The 21,967-nt window shown below is 36.4% G+C and overlaps 1 protein-coding gene across 1 annotated transcript in view; it reads left to right on the top strand.

The window, feature by feature from the left end:
* The window catches only part of Bmpr2 (bone morphogenetic protein receptor type 2), a 221,587-nt gene extending 201,428 nt beyond the window's left edge, over window positions 1-20,159 (top strand). The window contains exons 10-13 of the mRNA XM_023710087.1: window positions 2,906-3,042; window positions 10,078-10,250; window positions 15,120-16,396; window positions 17,699-20,159. Coding sequence (XP_023565855.1) covers window positions 2,906-3,042; window positions 10,078-10,250; window positions 15,120-16,396; window positions 17,699-17,946 — 1,835 coding nt within the window. The 3' untranslated portion in view covers window positions 17,947-20,159. The remainder of the gene's footprint in view (window positions 1-2,905; window positions 3,043-10,077; window positions 10,251-15,119; window positions 16,397-17,698) is intronic.
* Window positions 20,160-21,967: the final 1,808 nt, after the last annotated feature.

Below are 21,967 nucleotides of genomic sequence, written 5' to 3'. Positions count from 1 at the left end.
CTTTTGCAAAGACATTTAAATAAAAGCATACCAAGATACACAAAAATGAAATTGTCCAAAACTTCTTGTAAAGAAAAAAAATCATTAAAGCATATACATAAAAATCATAGCTAATATTTTTTTTTCTATGCATATGCTTTGGTGATTTTTTTCTTCACAGTTTTGGGCAATTTCAGTTTTGTGTATCTTGGTATGATTTTATTCATATTTCTTATGCAAAAGGTTCATTTTTCTTGGAAGTGTGCTATAATTTTAACTAAATTCAGAAATTTTAAATCTTTAAATATTTACTGCCTATCCCCTTCTACTTTGAGAATTCTAATTATATGAATATACGTTTCTTGATTTTGGCACAGAGAAAATTATTTTATGACTGATCTGTAAACTCTTCATGTTTTAGACAATTTTTATTCATTTAAGTTTGTAAATAATTTTTTATAATGTGCAGTCTATTAATCTCATGTTATATATTCATTTCAGAATTTTCTAAAATTCACTGTCTACATTTTATATCTTTCACATTTCAATATTTGTCTACAATTTTTAGTTTGCTATATAATTGATTTTCAATAAAGTTAATAATGAGAAAAAAAAGTGAATTTGGACTGAAGATGAAGGAAAAAAAATACACTCTACAGTGTAGGGTGAACCACCATGAAAAAACCAAATAGCCATGATTAAATCCTTTATTTTGTCTCTCAACTTTAGTGTTGTCACTGATCAAAACTAGTATCTTAAATGTTTGTTTATTGTTCATAAAAAATATGGCGTGTAATTATAGGTAGTGTAGTTTTTGGTTTTTTGTTGTATGTCTTGCTATGTAACCCAGGCTGGCCTTGAACATGACATGAATCTTCTGCCTCAACTTCCCAGCTGACAGTAGTGAGTAGTACGGTATTTTAATAACTTGGACTCTGCTAATAGACAATAAAAATTGTAGTTAATCTTTGTAAGTCTTCTTTATATTGGTGGAAGGCAAGAGTTTATGCATTATTTTGAATATTTACATGAAACACAGAGCTTAAATAACATGTTTTGTAACATATCTTCCTCTGGATCATTGTAAGTAACTATTACCTTGGTAAGAGTGAGGTAAGGAAGGTGGATGCTGATATTTTGCTGACTGCAGAACTGAGACACAGAATAGTCAAATGACTTCCACAGAAGAACCGAGGCCGGAACTGTTGGCCTCCAAAGTGTTGGTCCAAAAGGTCACAGTATGGTTGTGTGTCCATTAATACATTTAATTTTACCACATTTAAAAAAAAAATCAGAAACCTCTCAAAGCAATACCTAGTTATTCTTAATGATGATCAATATGGTTTTTTAAACCTGGAAAGTTTACAATGTTTTAAAATTCTTAATGCAGCTTGTTTATTAAGAGTTTTAAAAAATCAGTATGAGTTGCCTTTTTTTTTTTTTTTTTTTTTTAGGGAAGGATCTACAGTTTTTTTTTTTTTTTTTTTTTTTTTTGAGGAACCGAGGATTGAACTCAGGCCCTTGTTCTTGGAAAGGCAGAACCCCTATAGTGAAAATGGCCATATTTCCAAAACTGGTTTTTTTTTTTTTTTTTTTTTTAGGGAAGGATCTACAGGGGATTCATTGTCTCACTACTAGATCAGACTCGTAGTTATCCACCTGTTTATAGCCTCCCAAGAGCTGGGATTACAGACATACACTGCCACGCCCAGTCTCAATTGCCATCTCAGTGCGCCCCTGGGGCAGGGCCAGCAGGGCAGGCCTGGGAATCAAACCCCCAGCCCCTGTGCCTGCTGGCAGGAGCTTCAATCCACTGAGCTATTTGACTGGCCCAGTATGAGTTGTCTTGTCACCTGACCATTATCATAAAAATTATTGTGACATTACCACATTCTGTTCAGACTATAATAGAGCCAATGACCTAATAAAAAATGGTGGTTCTTCAGTCCATCCACATGTTTAATTCTATAAATATATTTCTAATATAAATCTGGGAATTTTACTTTATCTTCACTACACTCTTAGAGTAAATCCAAGTTCAGACATATTTTTAAATAATAAGTATGCCTTAGAGACATAATTATTTTCTCCTTTAAAGTTAGTAGTAGCGACACACTACTATTACAGACTGGACTACATTGGGTTACTTTGCTGAATTCATGCACCTGCAATGTATGAGTGGGAATGGAATACCCATCTCTGACAAAGGTAAACAAAAAGGGGATATAAATGAAGGACCATTTTGTAGTGGAAAAAAAAAATATATATATATACACAAAATAGTTAGGATAGATATGCAGCTACTTTCTTTTAGTTCAATGAGAAGAAAGTTTTGAACTAATAGTGTTTAGACAAGATATCATGTCTGCCTCTTGTACTATGAATAACTACACAGAGAATATGTAATGCATTAATTATTATAACTGTCCTACTAACCTGTTTTAAAACTGTCTCTTTACTACTTCTTTCTCAATAAAATTAATATTAAAAAAGAAAAAAAAGTTAGTAGTAGCAATAGTAGAAACCATTTTTGACTATGTGTAGCTCAGTGGTAGAATATGTGCATAGTATATGTAAGCCATTGGATTTAATTTCCAGCACCAAAAGTAAATAAAATAGCTGTTCATTACTGAAACTAGAATTTGATTTACCAACAAAGGTTTGAGACTTTTCTAAGTGAACTGTTAATAATTCTAAGCCTACGACAGGATCTCTTAAGGACAGTGGTAGAGAACCTGCAGCACGCATGCTGCTGTGGGCTGTTTGTATCATTGAAAGCTCTAAAAGGTTCTTCTTCACTGCTTTAGGAGTTCCAAATGTGCCCAAATGTTTAGTACATATTTCTTTGCTTACTTTGTATCAGAAATACTTGTTGTTCCATCATTTACCTTTGGAAATTCTGCTGTTGTTTTCTTCAAATACACAGGTGAATCTGTACCAGAATACCAGATGGCTTTTCAGACAGAAGTTGGAAACCATCCCACTTTTGAAGATATGCAAGTTCTTGTGTCTAGGGAAAAACAGAGACCCAAATTCCCAGAAGCCTGGAAAGAAAATAGCCTGGTAAGAGAAAGCTAAATTATTAAAGAAGAGAACTCCTGACTATATATTTTAAGGTTATTCGAAACAAAAATAGACTGTTAATAATGTTAATAGTCTTTAGGGTTACACAATGCCAAAAATGTAATTTACTTAATTTTGATGATAATCCATGTTTTCGAATTTTCAAATATAAAATAGATTCCTCTTTTATCTCTGTTTCAGTTGTTTTTCAAACAGAAAATTTTTTTAGTTTTTTGAAGCAGGGTTTTACCATGTGGCTTAGGAGGTCTTAAAGTCACTCTGTAGCCCAGGCTAGGCTCAGGCTCATGGCAATTCTCCTGCCTTAGCCTCCTGAATGCTGGGATTATAGGCATGTGCCACTATGCCTGACCTTAGATTATACTGTTCAGGGAAATTAATGATATGTTTGAAATTCGCCAGATTTTGGTGACACCTGAAATAATTGACATGTTAGTATTTTAAACATTAGCTAAATATGATCTTGAAATACAATTTGCTGACTAATACCAGAAATGTTAATTAATGCTGGATTACAGATGCAATGGCTAATAGGTTAGATCTAAAAGAAACCTAGGTGCAGTATATAAATTCTGCTTACTAAAATATAGTTCACAGCCAGGTGTAATATATGTCTATAATATCAGTTATTCAAGAGGTTGATACAGAGAGATTGTAAATTCTAGCCCAACCTTCTCAACTTAGTGACTGACTTAAAAAGACCCTGGGCAGGGGAGGTACTTTAGTTTAACATTCCCAGCTAGGTTAAGTCCCTCAATGAAAAGACTCCTGCCATTTGAGGAAAATGTGACACTACTAAAAACATCTTAAAGCATTTATATATTCACACATTCATAAGATGTTTTGTTCTTTTTTTTTTTTGAGACAGGAACTCTCTATGCAATTCAGTTAGCCTTAAGTTTACTTTGTAGCCCAGGCTGACTTTGAACTCAGTCCTCCTGCCTCAGCCTCCCAAATTTTGAGATTATAGGCATATACCACCACCCTGGTTCATAGGATTATTATGTATTAGTAGGATCTTTTAATTATCCACTATCAACTTCTGAAATTTATTTTTTCTACTTATTGATAATTATTGATATGAATGCCTATAGGGATATCTCATCACCTCCATTTGGCTCATATTCTGTTTTATAATATATAAAAATAATTATGGTACCTTTATTGATGAGAGTACCCTGCATTTCTCTTTTAAAAGAATCAGAGTTATGCTTACACATGGTAAACAAAATTAAGTAGTAGAGCCAAGGAGATAGTTCAGGGGCACAACTACCTGCCTGGCAAACAGAAGGTCATGAGTTCAATTCCTGGTACCAAAAAAAAAAATTAAGTAGAAGAGCATAAACATGGAAATGGAAAAAATTGCCTTCCCCATAACTCCTTTTGTGTCCTGCTGAGGTTCCCTCCCTATTTTAAAAATTACCATTTTAATCTTAATTATTACACCTATTCTCATCTCTTATCTCTTATTTACCTTCTCTTAGTTTCATGCTATTTTACCTATCATTAAATGGTTTTTTTTCATCTTTTAAAAATATACCTTAATCTAGTTGTGAAATTTAACAAATACAATCAAGACTAATTTTCAGTGTACTTTCTGTTCATTTTAGCCATTATAAAACATCATAGCAATCTCTTTAAAAATAATGATTTAGGGGCCGGGGAGATGGCTCAGTAGAATAAGCACTTCCCTGTCAAGTGCAAGGGTCTGAGTTCAATCCCCGGTTCCACCAAAAAAAAATAAAAATAATGATTTATATTTTGACTGTAATTTAAAATTTTAAATGAAGTGAATTGTTTTGCAGAATTATGATTATGTTAGCATTTACTATACAAAAAATTATGATTGGATTTATAGGAAATAAAAATCCTATATTAGTTACTATAAGCTCCTACACCTTTAGGGAGAATATGTTAAAAATCACCACCCAGAACCAAGTGTGGTGGTATATACCTGTAATCTTCAGACAAGAAAATCTCAAGCTCAAGGCTAGGTTTGGCAACTTAGGCAAACTCTGACTCAAAATAAAAATAAGAGGCTTTGGATGTAGCTCAGTGGTAGAGCACTTGCCTCGTGTGCATAAGGTCCTAGTATACTAACAAGGCTAAGGCAGGATGATTGTGAGTTCAAGCCCCGCCTGGAAAACTTAGCAAGATTCTGTCTGAAAATAAAAAGCTGGTGCTATCCCTGAATTCAAACCCTAATACTGGAAAAGCCAAGATTTCTTTATTTTCCATCTGTTTTTGTTGTTATTGTTCTACATTGTCCAAGACTTACTAAGTTTTACCTTTGTTGTTACTCATTTATTATTCAGTGTTACCACTGTATCAGTTAACTGTTTACTAAAATTTTAAATTGTCACCACAATATTAATATAGAAATTCTTCCGGGGATTGAACTCAGACCCTTACACTTGCCAGAGAAATGCTTATTCCACTGAGCCATCTCCCCTGCCCAAATGGCAGAAGGAGGTTTTTTTTTGTTTGGTTGGTTTTTTTGCTCCAAATGCCTTCAGGGCAGGTTTGGCTGGCTTGAGTTGTGGGGATCGAACCACAGCAACCTGAGCCTGACTGCTTGGTTGAAGCAGCTACTTAAAGAACTGAGCTAAGGGGCAGGCCCCCCAGAAATTCTTAATACTTCCTTAACAATTTGTCTTTAAGAAAGTAATAAAAATTTGGTTATATCTGAAGATGTTGATTACATTGTTACAGATCAACTTTCTTGACTAAAATAAAGTGAAAAAATAATTTAGTAATTAAGTTATCTTACTCTATATTTTTGTATACCAATTTTATATCATCTTGGTAGGATTAGAGTATTTTCATTGGTGTCATATCTGAGGGAGGCTAGGAAAACTTGTGTACAGATTTAGATGGAATGTTGTCTTCATTGGCCATCTTTGTTAGATTACCTTGAAGGTTGGCCTCTTTTCAAATGAGATCGAAATCTTAAATATGCCCAAAATTTCCTTCAGGCTGTAGTCCTTGCTATAGGAACTGGGACAGATCTTCAAGAGGTCCCCAAGAGCGTCATTACTTTACCACAGCTCAGTAGAGATGCCAGCCCCTAGGAGAACATCCCTAAAAAAACTTTGTGAAATTTTATTCTAGTGACATACAACTTTATCTTCCTTAAATTGCTTTATTTTATAGAGAGCAAGTAAGATCTATTCTTTTAAAGTATCTCTTGGCAGCCCTACCATTATAGGCTGTGCATCACATGCATATTTATCTGAAAACTCTTTACTTCCAATTTGGACTACGTTGCTAAGTAAAGGGTTTTTAATGTTTGATTCACTTCCAATATACCCACTTAGACATTATGAGCTAAAATCAATGAACTGCCTCTCTTCAGTGACAATCCAAGAGTAGAGTCAGATAACCAATACATAGTACAAAAAGAGAAACACAACTTTTTTAAAAGAAGGCATTTTTTCCTTTGCAACTAAAAAAACACCATTTTCCTAAAAAAAAAAATGCAGAATCCTCTGAATGTTAGAGAATGTGGAAAGAGGTTGTGATTTTATAAACTACCAGAGCCCCAAACATGGGTTAGTAGATGAAAGTGAAAGCATAGTCTTGAAAATGAAAATAGAATAATCTAAGGGTAATATATGAAAATATTAACTATAGTTTTCTTTGAATATTGAGTTTGTGAATGACATATTCCTTTTATTTTTTATTCTCTTAAAATTTACAACAAAGATGTACTGCATTGCCAATTGCACACACGGTGAGAGCTTAAGGGTATTTTACATTAAAATACTGTGTTTCAAAATGGTCCTCAACTCCCAAGGGCCCACATGACTCTACTGCTCACCTTGTTTCCTATCTCCTGCCAGGCAGGGCTTGCACTGGAAACTGTGGAACCTGTGGAAACAGAAAATGTATCCATGAGCTAAGTCCACAGTGCCTTAGTTTAGAGGCATCTCACTCTAAATCAGACACTTCGTCAACCATCAGATGCTAGTATATCCCTAGGAAGGATGCTGGGCACCTCAGAAACGAGAGATGTGTAAGACTGAATGGCTTTGGGCTGGGTACCCTCTTGGAGGCTTTGTAAGGTGATGTGTTCTCAGCCCTATCTCTGGTCCAGGGTTCCAATCTGATAACTCCAGGGACTGACACCAGGTCCCCACAACTACTATGGCTTTGTTCTGTTGTAGTGTCTCCTGTTTTACACATGTATCATTTCTCTTTGATTGAAGATACTGTCTGCTGCTTTAGCATCTGAAGTTAACTTAGTGCTCACATTAAATATCATCTCGTTATTAAAGAGGCAGCTTTTACTTCCTTGAGCTACATGGAGACAGGAAAGTCCTCTGTGTTCCCAAATTCCCAGGCTATAGTCCATGCCTTGTTAGGAGCTGGGCTGCAGAGCACAAGGGGAGCAGTGGGCAAGTGAGCAGTGCTTACGGCTGTTCTCATTGTCACAGCAATGTGCGGGATCTATGCCAAGCTCCTTAGGAGACTCTCAACATCTGCTGATCTGAGGTGGAGCCTAAGTAGGGTTGCTAGCAAGTACTGGGAAGCAGCAGCAAGTGCACATGGACTGGCAATGGTTTGACTGCACATAGATGTAACCAGTCACTTATGGACTCAATCAAAACGCTTTCTGTGAGTAGTAGTGATATGCAGCTGCATGTGGTAGCAGGATTTCAGTCAGAATCTAGCATTTAAGTGAAGCCAGATGGCCCATGACATAGAATGGATCTACACCCTGAAAAACTCATTGTAAATAGAAAATGTCATAAATAAAAATGTATTTAACATACCTTATTTATTGGATATTTTAGCTTAGCAAAGAGTACTCTGTGAAAATCCGTTGTTTCCATTACAGGTCTCATGTTTGAGACCCGTACCTCACTGCTGTTGCCTAGCATGAAGAACAGCAGGCTAAGAGAGATTCTCATCCAGTCTTTACTGCCCAGAGTGGCCATTATGCAAAACATGGGCCCCAAAAGAACCTGTCTGTCTATCTGTCCTTTTTTTTCTTTCTTTCTTTCCTTTCCTCCCTCCCTCCTTTCTGCTCTTCCATTCCCTCCCATGCCAGGGATTGAACACAGGGCCTCATGCAGATCAGGTAAGTAGTCTGCTCCTGAGCTACACTGCAGCGCTATTAAATTTCTTGTAGGTTTAAAAGTTTGGATTTCTTTGTTCCAGAACATAAATTACAATATTAGAAAATATTTAAAATACCACCAAGATTACTAACAAGGGTTTTAACCTAAATATTCTCAGATAAAACACCCAAATCAAGTGTTCCGTGGTATCTAAAATTTATCTGAAGCTTAATTTATGTTGCTATCCAGACTTTTGTTTGCTAAATCTGACAACTCTATCCTAGAGCTGTCTCCCTTACCCCACCCCCCAGGACCTGAACCTGGGGGCACTCTACCACTGAGTTGTATCTCTAGTTCTTTTTACTTTTTGTTTTGACATAGGATCTCACTAAATTTCCCAGGCTGGTAGCTTCAGCCTCTCAGTTTACTAGGATTTTAGGCTTGTACCACCACAGCCAGTTTACCACTATGTTGTTGTTTTTGTTTGTTTGTTTGTTTTTGGGGTTTTTTTGCTCTGAATGCCTTCAGGGCAGGTTTGGCTGGCTTGAGTTGTGGGGATCAAACCACAGCAACCTGAGCCTGACTGCTTTGTTGAAGCAGCCACTTAAAGAACTGAGCTAAGGGGCAGGCCCCCAACCACTTATGTTTTTATAATTGTTTTAAACATATATATATATATATATATATCAGCAGGGCCATTAAGATAATTCAGCAGACTTAAGCACCAGCTTAGGCAAGCACAGGGACTGAGGTTCAGTTCCCTGACACCACAGGCTGCACTGGCCCCGCCCCAAGGCATGCTGAGCCAGCCACCAAGACTGTGTGTGATGGTACATGCCTGTAGTCCCAGTGCTGGGGAGACTGAAAACAGGAGGATCACTACTATGAGTCTGAGCTTCATAGTAAGACCAGGTACCGAAAACATTAAATAAATAAATATCAGAGCAGACAAAAAGCTTAATAAATAGAAATCTAAAAATAGGTCTGAAGGAATTTTTAGTGATGGTCTACCTCAGTATCCAAAGTCTGCCCTCTAAAAGGGAGTTCAAAACCAATTTTCAGAAAGAAAAATTATTGTTCATTGCTAATACATAGGAGTATTACAGAATGGGCTGTTTTAAGATTGGAATGAAGCACACTTGACTTAGAAAAAAGGCTCACTTGAAGCTAAAAGTAGCTAAATAGAAAAATCCGTCAAACTCACAACTTCCTCTTAAGTGGAATTGGTGGATATGGCTTAATAAGGCTTGAGATAATAGAGCCAAGGTGTTAGAAACCTATGTCTTGAAGAAATACCTGCAACTTATTATAGATTCTTAATGTTATAGATGATTCTTCAGAGAATTAAGTTAAACCTTGTTTACTTACTTGCTTCTCAGCTTTTGAGAATCTATTAAAATTTCACCTTTGAAAAAGACATTTGTCATCTCTGAAGTTTAAAATATTTTATTATAGCCTTTTTGTTGGTTTCTAAAGGCAAGATCTCACTGTGTAGTGCAGGCTTTTCTCAAACTCACAGCAGTCCTCCTGTCTCAGCCTTCTGTGTGCTGGGATTATATGCACATGTCACAACACTAGATATTATTATAGCTTTTTTATTTTTAAAAATCATTTATGTATTTATTTGGTATGGGATCTTGCTACACAGCTCAGACTCATAGTGATACTATTGTCTCAGTTCCTCAGCTTTGGGATTACAAGTGTGTGCTACCACATCCTGTTTCGGTGGCTGGCATGGCGGCATAGCATGTAGTACCGGGGATCAAACCTGGGTCCTTGCACTTGCCAGGCAGGCACTTAGACCAGCAAACTATCTCCCCAGCCCCCTATTATATAACTTCTTAAAATACGATTTTTTTTTAAAGGCATGATTTTTCTTTTACCACATAATATAAACTAAAAATCTCAGCGATTGTTTTTGAGGCACACTGTTTGACATGTATTTGTGTTATAGGCAGTAAGGTCACTCAAGGAGACAATTGAAGACTGTTGGGACCAAGACGCTGAGGCACGGCTCACTGCACAGTGCGCTGAGGAGAGGATGGCTGAGCTCATGATGATATGGGAAAGAAACAAATCTGTGAGCCCAACAGTCAACCCAATGTCTACTGCTATGCAGAATGAGCGGTAAGACCCTGAGGGGTTTGGCATCTGCCAACTAGCATTGGAACCTGAGACCAAACAAAGAAGAAGAAAAGAATTTTTTTTTTTTTTTTTGTGGTACAAAGGATCAAACTTGGGACCTTGTGTGTACAAGTCAAGCACTGATATTGCTGAGCTGTTTTCTGGCCCAGAAAGAAATATTTTTAAACCAATCTGATAGTATAATGGTTAACTAATATGATATAAACTTACAGTCTTTTTTTTCAATGTTGCTATTCTTCTGGGATGAGTGCAAGACACAATCTATCTATTTTTTGTTGTAACAGTAAAGGATTAGTCTATTCTATTATCTCAGCTTCCCTGCAATCATAATGGTAAAGTAGTTTCATAGTTCCAAAAAGTTGTTTCGATGTCTGCATATATTACCTAATATACTTTGGGAGTTTTTTTGTTTTTGGTTTTTTGGGTTTTTTTGGCGGAACCGGGGATTGAACTCAGATCCTTAAGTTTGCCAGTCAAGCGCTTATCCTACTGAGCCATCTCCCCAGCCCCTACCTAATATACTTTGTTTTCTTCCTCCCCCCTCTTTTTTTTTAAATAAGTGTAAATAGAACTGTGAACTTCTCTACGTGTCTAATCAGTGTTTCACTGGACACTAAGGTTTCTAAACTTCTTATCCAAAGCTATTTCCCACAGAATACACTAATACTTTTATATTAAAGCAATTCAAAATGTCTTTCAGGGGCCAGGGAGCTGGCTCAGTGGAATAAGCGCTTCCCTGGCAAGTGCAAGGGCCTGAGTTCAATCCCTGGTTCCACAAAAACAAAAAAAAAACAAAACAAAAAAAATGTCTTTCAATTCTACCATGAACATTGTTTTATAAAACATTTCTTTTGCTTGAAACTGATTTTGGTTCTGAAAAAAAAAGTTTTAAAAAAATTCTTATGACTTCAAACTAGATCACCTATATTTTTATTTCATATCCAGAAAGCCATTCTACAGCTTTTTCACTTTATCAAATATATGTTCAGAAGAATTTTTTTTTTTTTTTGGCCAGCTCAGGATGCCTTAAGGGCAGGTCTGGTAAGGCATGTGGATCTGGGGATTGAACCTCAGTATCCTGAGCCTGACTGCCTTTGCTTAAGCAGGCATTTAAACAACTGAGCTAATGGGCAGGCCCCCAAATACGTGTTTAGAAATTTCAAGACATCCAGGAAAGGGTTACCAGAGAAAACTACATAAAAATATATTTACTTTTTTTAAAAAAAATTTTATTTATTTGTGTGTGTGTGTGTGTGCGTGTGGCTAGCTCAGCCCACGGGGGGGAGGGGGGCTGGCTGGCATGTGGTACTGGGGGATTGAATCGCGGTTCCTGTGCTTTGCTAAGCTTGTTCTAAGTATGAGTAGGTGCTTTAGACCACTGAGCCATCTCACCAGCCCCCTTTTTTTTGTCTTTTTGAGGCAAGGTCTCGTTATGCAGTTTAGACTGGCTTTAAGCTCGCTTCCTAGCCCAAGCTTGTCTCGAACTTGCAATGATCATCCTGCTTCAGCCTTCCAAGTGGGTGTGATTACAGTCATGTGCCCATCTGTACTTCATTCTTTTTTTTTTTTTTTGGTGGAACCGGGGATTGGACTCAGGCCCTTGCGCTTGCCAGGCAAGCACTTATTCTACTGAGCTATCTCCCTGGCCCCTGTACTTCATTCTTGAACCAGTTTTTTTGTTTTTGTTTTTGTTTTTGCCATTTTCTATTCTTTCTCAGAACAGTTATAAATTGTTTGTAATACTTACACATTGAATCATCTTCAATTATAAACTCTTAATTTTATATGTGAACAAGTCAAGAAAGTGAAACTAGCAGTTCTAAACATAGGAGCAATGTTCAAAATACCTAATGAAACTTTAAATTTTAAGAAGTTACTACAATAAAAGACACATAACCGGGGCCGGGGAGATGGCTCAGTGGAGTAAGCGCTTCCCTGGCAAGCGCAAGGGCCTGAGTTCAATCCCCGATTCTGGGGAAAAAAAAAAAAACAAACACATAACCATTAAAACCTCTCAAAATACCTTCCTTTGCTTTGGGAACACACTTACCATTCTTGCCACTTTCTGAAACTGTTCTGGAAGTTCTTTCCTGAGTAGCCTTATTATGTGTGATTAAAAAGAAAAATTACAGAGAAGGATGCTGCTAAGTACTATCCAAGGGAAAGGCAGGCTTGTAAAAATTATGCCAATGTGTCCTCATTCACCTGTTTACTGGATCAGACACAGTGTGTAGTGTGACTTTTCAGAAAGTGGTAAGAATGATGGATGAGTGTGTCTGTGGCAAGGGGGAATACTGGGAGGCAAATGAATGGCATTGTATCTTTTACTGTAATACATTTTTAAAATTTTTTATCATTCGCTATTTTTATCATACTTAATAAATTTTTTCACTTTGCAAATACTTGAGGACAGCCTCTTGCTTTCATCTCTTCCTTCTGTATTTTCCATGTTGTCTATTTTGTGTTTATACCTCTCTTAAGTGGCAGTTTTTACTTTAAATGCTTCTGAACTTCCTTTAATAATACAAGAAGCACTTAATGGTCCCCCTTGCCTTGGCCATTTTTTGCCTCCTATATTTTCTAGCTCTACTCCCCGTCATGCTTGTTTTCGTTTCCAGTCTCTATTAATAATTTCCAATAAATCATAGTTTACTCCATATTCATTCTCACTCTAGATTTGATTTTATTGATTCTTAATCTCCGTACTTCTGCAGCTTCCTATTCTCATGGCTGTGTAACCTCCTTGTCTTCTCTCCCTTCCTGCCATTCTCCTTAGAACATTATCAGCATCTCTTCAGAGCACCTCTTCCTCAGCTGCTTCTTCTGTCCTCTTACCCTTGTAGCTAATGTTCCCAGTGTTTTTACCTTGAGCATCTTAAAGCTGCTACTGATTTTCACTTTATTGAAAGTTTAAATAATTATAGACATACTACAAAAGCCATCACCCCCAAGAATAATCATGACTGTAAAGAACCTTTGAAATGAGCTGTTCTGAATCTTTGATCTTGTATCACATTGTCATATTTTATTCATATCCTAGGCCTGTGGTGGCCAACCATGTAATACACATGCCAAAGCAGGCTGTTAGTATCATTGAAAGCTCTAAAGGTTCGCCATCACAGTCCTAGGTTGTAGGACCTCTAGGACTTTCACTGATATTCCTCAGACAATCACTGACAGATGCATTGGTAGGCTCTGTTTATGTATGTGTGTGTGTGTAGGCACACACTAAGAATTGAACACAACATGTCCTGTGTGGAGGCAAGCACACTACCACTACACTCCATGCCTGGTCCTTTTTAAAAAAGTTTTATTGGGCCAGGGAGATGGCTCAGTGGAATAAGCGCTTCCCTGGCAAGCGCAGGGTCTGAGTTCAATCCCCGGTTCCACAAAAAAAACAGACCAAAAAAAAAAAAATCTAAAAAAGTTTTATTTTTGACATAGGCTGTCAATAAATTGTCTGAGTTAGATTCAAACTCAAAATTCTCCTGCCTCAGCCTTTTGAATAACTAGGCTTATAAGGTATGCATCACAACACCCAGATATTGTGCCTTTTATTTGGGTTATATCAGAGCAAGTGAAAGCTTTTTTTTTTTTTTTTTTTACCATGCAGCTGTTGCAACTTAGATTCTATTTGTTGAATAGGTATTAGAGCTAGGATTATAGGAGTACAACAGAAACATGTATGGCTTCTCCCTCTCACAAATGAAACATTGGGTTGTATTAGTGTACAGTTCAGAAAGGTGTATTTGTGATATAGGACATGTTTTCAGATTAACTCCTTTAAACCAAAATAATAGGGCCAACAGTATAGCTCAGTGGACTAAGTGCTTGCTTAGCTAAGCGCAGGGGCCAGCGTTCGATCCCTGGCTCCACATGCCTCGCTGGCCCTGCTCCTAGGTGCACTGAGCTGGTGATGGAGTCTGGGCGTGGTGGTGCGCGCCTGTAATCCCAGCACTTGGGAGGCAGAAATCAGGAGGATCACTACAGGTCTGGACTGTGTAGTGAGACTCTGCACTTTAAAAAAAAAAAAGAAAAAGAAAACTAAAACTAAACCAAAATAATGAATATCTATAAAAATCATATCTAAAAAAAGTCATATCTAGATCTATATCGGTTTTCAGTATGCTTGATTCAAGTAAATTTAGAATTAGCAAGTAATTTTATTTTTCAATTAATTTTATTGGTACATTTTAGTTATACATAATGATCACATTGGATATAGAGAATTTGTACCTGTACATGATACATCTTGATTCTTTTTCTCCCTTCTCCCCTCCCTTCAGCCCCTCTTCCCTTATTTACAAAATTTTGTTTCCATTTTTTTCTTCTTTTTTTATCCCTTCTCCCTTCCCTTCTCATTTGAATATTTTTTCCTATGTCACAATATCTATTGTATATTTTGGTTCATAATTCCCCTTTCAGTTTCTCACACCAGAGAAACAATGTTATACTTACACATGTGTGTTTGGTTTATCTCACTTAAGACTGTAGTCTTAAGACTATATATAGTCTTAAGACTATAGTCTTAAGGTGCATCCATTTACCTAGAAATGTCTCCAGTTTATCCTTCTTTATGGATGAGTAGTCCTCCATTACATAAAAAACATGTCTTTACCCTTTTATGAGTTGCTGGGCCTTTGGGCTGTTTCTAAGGTTATAAATTGTGCCTAGAATTTAGCAAGTTATTAATACATGATTATTTTATTAGACTTTTTCAGTAACTTCAAAAATAATATAGGTTAAGAGCAAAATAACAAATGGCTCAGACTATGAAATCAGAGATGTTAAACTTGCAGAGATAGTTTGTCCTAAGTCCATATTCTCAATGTCACTTTTTTTTTCTTTAAGCAACCTGTCACATAATAGGCGAGTGCCAAAAATTGGCCCTTATCCAGATTATTCATCTTCTTCATATATTGAAGACTCTATCCATCACACTGATAGCATTGTGAAGAATATTTCCTCTGAGCATTCAATGTCCAGCACACCTTTGACCATGGGGGAAAAGAATCGAAACTCAATTAATTATGAACGACAGCAAGCACAAGCTCGAATCCCCAGCCCTGAAACAAGTGTCACCAGCCTGTCTACCAACACAACCACCACGAACACCACTGGCCTCACTCCAAGTACTGGCATGACCACTATATCTGAGTTGCCATATCCAGATGAAACAAATCTCCATGCCACAAATGTTGCACAGTCTATTGGTCCAACCCCTGTCTGTTTGCAGCTGACAGAAGAAGACTTAGAGACCAATAAGCTAGACCCAAAAGAAGTTGATAAGAACCTCAAGGAAAGCTCTGATGAGAACCTCATGGAGCATTCTCTTAAACAATTCAGTGGGCCAGATCCACTGAGCAGTACCAGTTCTAGCTTACTGTACCCACTCATAAAGCTTGCAGTAGAAGTGACTGGGCAACAGGATTTCACACAGGCTACCAATGGGCAAGCATGCTTAATTTCTGATGTTCCACCTAGTCAGATCTATCCTCTTCCTAAGCAACAGAACCTTCCTAAGAGACCTACTAGTTTGCCTTTGAACACCAAAAATTCAACAAAGGAGTCCCGACTAAAATTTGGCAGTAAGCACAAGTCAAACTTGAAACAAGTAGAAACTGGAGTTGCCAAGATGAATACAATCAACGCAGCAGAACCTCATGTGGTGACAGTCACCATGAATGGTGTGGCAGGTAGAAACCACAGTGTTAACTCTCATGCTGCTACCCAGTATGCCAATGGGGCAGTATCGTCTGGCCAGACAACAAACATAGTGGCACATAGGGCCCAAGAAATGCTGCAGAATCAGTTTATTGGTGAAGATACCCGGCTAAATATTAATTCCAGTCCTGATGAACATGAGCCTTTACTGAGACGTGAACAGCAAGCTGGCCGTGATGAAGGTGTTCTGGATCGTCTCATGGACAGGAGGGAACGACCACTGGAAGGTGGCCGAACTAATTCTAATAACAACAACAGCAATCCGGGCTCTGAACAAGATGTTCTTACGCAGGGTATTTCAAGCACAGTAGCAGATCCTGGTCCATCAAAGCCTAGAAGAGCACAGAGGCCCAATTCTCTGGATCTTTCATCCACCAGTGTCCTGGATGGCTGTAGTGTACAGAGTAAGTGGAGTTACTTCTACATGTCCTTGGGGACTCTTTAAGTAACTACTCAGAGTAATAGACTCAGATCGGGTTTCAAATGATGGTTGTTTACTACTTTTGGAAGTAAATTAAGCCATTTGTTTAGATCTCAAAAGTAATTAGACTGTTGTGAAGAAAAAAATAATTTTTTGTCAATAATTAAAAGGTCAATGGCACAAATAGAATTACCAGTTTAATATGTGCTTTATGTAACTGCTCCTTTATAATGCAATTCACATGCTATAAATATGTGAGATTCAGTAAAGACTCACCAAATATGGCACTAGCACTACAACTTCTGAAAACCTTTTCTGTGTATTAATGTCTACTTTTTTTTGCAGGGGGCAGGTACTGGAAATCAAACTCAGGACCTTGTGTTTGACAGGCAGGTGCTATGCCACTAAGCTAAATTCCTAGCCCTACATCTACATTTAGATTTTAACCTTAATAAATCTTCAAAGTTCAGAGAATTATCCTTATCAATAAGGATTATTGGGTTTTTTTCTTTCTTTTTTTCCAGTGTGCCCCTGAGATATATTCCCAAAAGAAGGAATAAGGCAACTGCATTGGCTCTCAGTTTTTTTGGTGTCATCTTTTTCAGAAGTTGCATATTAAATCTGTCATATACTTAGAGTATTGTATTATGGACCCCAAGACAGTTTAAGCAAATAAGGTGACTCTTGGCTTCTTGCCCTAAAGGAATGACAGCAGAAGACAGAAGAGCTCCCCAAAATCTTACAGTCATTATGGTGTAAAATGCTTTTTTTTTTAATTGACAGTAATATTTTGTGAGTGTTACAGACCACATAATGGAAGGATACAGGTCTTGAAAATTTCAGTAATTTTAGGCCCTTGCTTGAGTGACTTGTGTTTTAGACCATTTAACACACCCTTATTGCATGGCTCTGTTGAATATTTCTGGCATTCTTCTGAAAAATGTTATATGCTGGACAGCTGTAAATTTGATTCATTCTGAGCATTAGTGGACTAAGTATATTTTTACCAAGTTGGAATATCTAATTGTGTCTTTCTATATTTTATTCCTTGCCCTATGGTATAAGTCAGTCAGTCATAAAATATTTGGCCTAAAGCATCTTCAAAATACTCTAAATGATTAAGCTTTGCCTAGCAAAACATTGCCAGGCATCGTGACTTTCAGAAATGTCCATGAGTTGCTTCTGCACATATTGGTTACACCAGTTCTTGGAATTCAACCCTAAGCTTTTACTTTTTAATATTTTCTATATGTAGTTCATTTTTGTGTACTTTTATTTTTGGTAGGTGAGTCAATACAGGATGGCAAGTCAGGATCAGGTGAAAAGATCAAGAAACGTGTGAAAACTCCCTATTCCCTGAAGCGGTGGCGCCCCTCTACTTGGGTCATCTCCACTGAACCACTGGACTGTGAGGTCAACAACAATAGCAGCGATCGGGCAATTCCTTCCAAGTCCAGCACCGCTGTTTACCTTGCAGATGGAGGCACTGCCACAACCATGGTGTCTAAAGATATAGGAATGAATTGTCTGTGAAATGTTTTCAAGCTTATGGAGTAAAATTATTTTTTGCATCATTTAAACATGCAAAAGACATTTTTAAAAACTGCTTTATCTTCCTGTCAGCACCCCTTCCCATACCTGCAACAAGGACTTGCTTTAAATAGATTTCAGCTATGCAGAAAAATTTAGCTTATGCTTCCATATTTTTTAATGTTTTTTAAGTTTTGCACTTTTTGTCTAGTCTCGCTAAAATTGTCTGTTATGACCACAGAATTATGCGTGTGTGTGTGTGTGTATCAAAAGTGGTCTCAAAATATTTTTTTAAGAAAAAGCAAAAACAATGTATTGCTGATAATCAGTTTGGACCATTTTCTAAAGGTCATTAAAACAGAAGCAAATTAAGACAGGTTTGACTGCAATGGTGTCTGATACCCATGTTTTATTTCTGGGCACAAGCTAGTTTGTTCATTTTCATACCTATATTTTGGACATTTTTTTCTCTTGTATTTTGTTTGAATGTGCAATAGTCTATAGATCACAGATAAGCTTTCTTATAAGCTCTCTTCCTCACAGGGCACACATTCTTCCATAATATAATAATGTGTCTCCCATTCTTCCATAATACAAACATTTTGTTTTGCCATTGCCTATGCGTTTTGTAGATCAGTTTTATGACAGTGAATTTTGCCCATGAGAAAGCAGCCACCCAATTTCTGCTTTCTTTCTTCTTATAGAAAGTGTAGAATCATTATCTCAAAGGGCTTTGAAGAAGAAACTACCAAAACCCATTCAGAATGACATTTCTTTTAACCTTCCAAATCATAATTATTTCCTTCCAGGCATTTTTAAGGAAGTTCATAAGAGAGCATAGAACAAGATACAGGAAATCAAATGTTAACTTTTTTCATTTTATTTTTATTTTTCTATATATGTTTATGTTCCATATTCATTTATTTAAGAAATAAATTTTTATTGGAAAACTTGTAGAGCTAAACTTACATGAAATTTTTAAGTTTATGGTTAAGATAATATAGGGTCATAATTCTCTAAAAAGGTCATTTTTGACACAAAACTAATTTCCTCTTCTAACTTTTAAAGTAATTCATAGTCTTGAACCTGTATTAACTTTTATGTTGTCCCCAAGCAAAGCCTGGTGCGTTTATCTGAAAATGTTTTTCCTTCCCATGATCTGAAACGCTGGAGAAGTCATCCAGCTGCATGCACCTTTCTGTGGAGGGTTGCTGCCACATTTACATTTCTGAGCAAACTGAGATTTACCATCTTTCTTTGCAAAACTTTATTTCTTTGCTATCTTGTTTTCATAATTTCTCCTTTTGCCAGCTTCTCACATATTTGTTTGACATGTGAACAGCATTTGTTACTTATATTTTATTGGAGTATACTTTTAATGATAACATACCCTTGAAATCATCCTATTTTTAAAAGTTTCCCTTTGCTTCTTTCATTACTAATAATGTCTAAAACAGTCTGGTTTTGTTTTTTGTTTTTTTTTAATAAAGCACTTTCTGTCAAAAAGGGAATTTTTTTAAAAAAAGAAACTATCAATTTGCAAACAGTGATCATATTTTCAGATTCTGAGTACTTACTAGACAATAACTTAGAACTAGTCTAAATTCTAAGATTTTTCAGGGAGGTAAAACTAAGAATAAGAGAAAAACAGATCCCCAATTTCCTGATTTAGATTATTTCTTGAAGAGTAGTGTTTCATCTATATTCCTCTGTCTTTATCCTTTAGCTTAACATAAAATACATTTTTCATTTTTCTTTGCAAAATATCTATGACCTTTTTTATGTAAGCCTCCTGTTACTTATCATCTGCTGTGACCTTATGAGTTAGATGCTGCAGCTTATTTTTCAGCTGCATTGCTGAACACAGTTGTCAAAGTATAGAATTAAGATCATCTTACTAGTGCCCAGGATTTCTACCTTTCTGTGTTACTGGCCCCTCTCTTGATTCAGACCCTTAACATATGTTTTAGTCTCTTGGCATATCCTTTTTTTTTTCATATACTGATGATCATTTATCTCTGTAACAAACTGTCTTATCTTTCCCAGTAAATATTTACTTAGTTCTCTTTCAAATACATTCTAAGAGATTATTTTCAAATATTTCTGGGACATCTTTGAATAAAAATATGCTTCATCTCCAACTTGCAGCACTGAGAATAAATTACCATTTGAGGGCTAACTCATCTTTTCCTGTCAGAATAGGCATTATCTTGCATTCTCATCTTTTCCTGTCAGAATAGGCATTATCTTGCATTCTAATATACTTTGTGTTTGAGCCAGTTGATTGTAAGTTTTCCAGTGTTTTAACATTTAATTGTAAAATGATTTGTTAATGCATTTGGTACAGGGTCTCACTATGCAGCTCAGATTCGTAGTGATCCTCCTGTTTTCAGCTGCCCCAGAGCTGGGATTACAGACATGCACCACCACTCCTGGACTTGGGGCCAGCTCAGTTTGTGTGGGGGCTATCACAGAACCTGTGGTGCCTGGGATTGAACCCCAGTCCCTTTGCTTACCTAAGCAGGCGCTTAGTCTGCTGAGCTATCTCGCCAACCCTGTAAAATGCTTTTAAAAATTATTATCCTAGAGTAAAAGAACTCTGTATATTTTTCCATTTCATGAAAACATGTTTGAAACAATTTCCCCAGTTTTTTATTAGACTCTTGAAAGAGGAAAAGTAGAAAATGCAGATTATTTTACTAAATCCTAGATTATATTTTATATATGATTTTTGGAGTCTGTATTATCCAAGCAAGTAAAATCACTTTAAGTGACTCAGATGAATTGCTAACTATTCATCTGATTTTTGAAAGCTGATAGTCAACTGAAATCACAAAATTTTGCATGTCAAAAAATTTGGGTCCTTTGAGTAAAAGGACATTCAATAAACAAATATTAAAATTTATTTCATTGCACAATAAGAACTTTAAAAGCATCATAATCAGTCTTTTTATGGGGGGATACCATAAAAGTACCAGGAATCAAACTTAGGCCTTGTGCTTGCCAGGCATGTGCTATGCCACTAAGTTACAGTGGCAGTCTATTTAATAGTTCCCTTAGCAAAAGTCCTAATTATATGCCAGAATTAAGTCATTGAAATAACTTGATGATTTGAATTACATTTAAAATAAAATAATATGTAAATCCTAAAAACTTTTTCTAAATTCATAATTTTTAAAAATATACTTCTTGTAGAAAGTTATGAGAAGGAACATTCCAAATGCTGGGATATACCTACATTGCTTCTTTTAATCCTCACAACCAGACAAACATGATAATTGCTATCCTTATTATATAGGTGAGGAAACAAAGGAGAAACTAGATATGTGATTTGTCCAGGTTCAAATCTAATAAGAGACAAAGCTGGGATTTTAACCTGAGTGTGCCTCCCAAATGAGATACTGTAATAATTTCAGCAATTAGGCAAACATAAGATGTAGAGACGTGTCATTGCTCATTGCTGCTTAAATTACTAATTGAAGATCAAATTTGATCCTACATATGCTATTGTGAATCTTAAAATCATTTCACCAAACTTACAGCATGCTTATGTTGCAGAGCTAAAGGTAAATTTAAGGGGAAAAGTAAAGGTAGCTATGGGAATAGAGACTATTTCCTAAATTTATTTCATACTAGACTTGGAATAATTTAACATCAGTCTCATCAGTCCTTTGACTATACCTGCTTCCAGTAACTTTAGAAAATTTGTTATTCCAGAACTAGTTGAGTAGAATATAGGTAGGAACAAAGGACATCTTGTTTATAAAGCAGTTGAGTTTAGAGTAATTTCCTCACAAGTATCTACTTGTTCTAGATAATGTATGTTCTGAATGTGAAAATAGGAGTACTGTACTCAAGTATGTTTTAGTAGGAATTCTCACAAAATTTGGAAAATATTTTATGTAAAATATTTTTAAGTTAGGGGCTGGAGAGATGGCTCTGTGGTCTAAAGCACCTACTTGAAACAAGCTTAGCAAAGCACAGGGACCACGGTTCAATCCCCCAGCACCACATGCCAGCCAGC

The sequence above is a fragment of the Octodon degus genome, unplaced genomic scaffold (genome assembly GCF_000260255.1).
Source record: "Octodon degus isolate 3935 unplaced genomic scaffold, OctDeg1.0 scaffold00016, whole genome shotgun sequence".
Lineage (NCBI taxonomy): Eukaryota > Metazoa > Chordata > Mammalia > Rodentia > Octodontidae > Octodon > Octodon degus.
The sequence above is the reverse complement of the archived record's forward strand: the minus strand, read 5'-3'. Positions and strand labels throughout refer to the sequence as shown.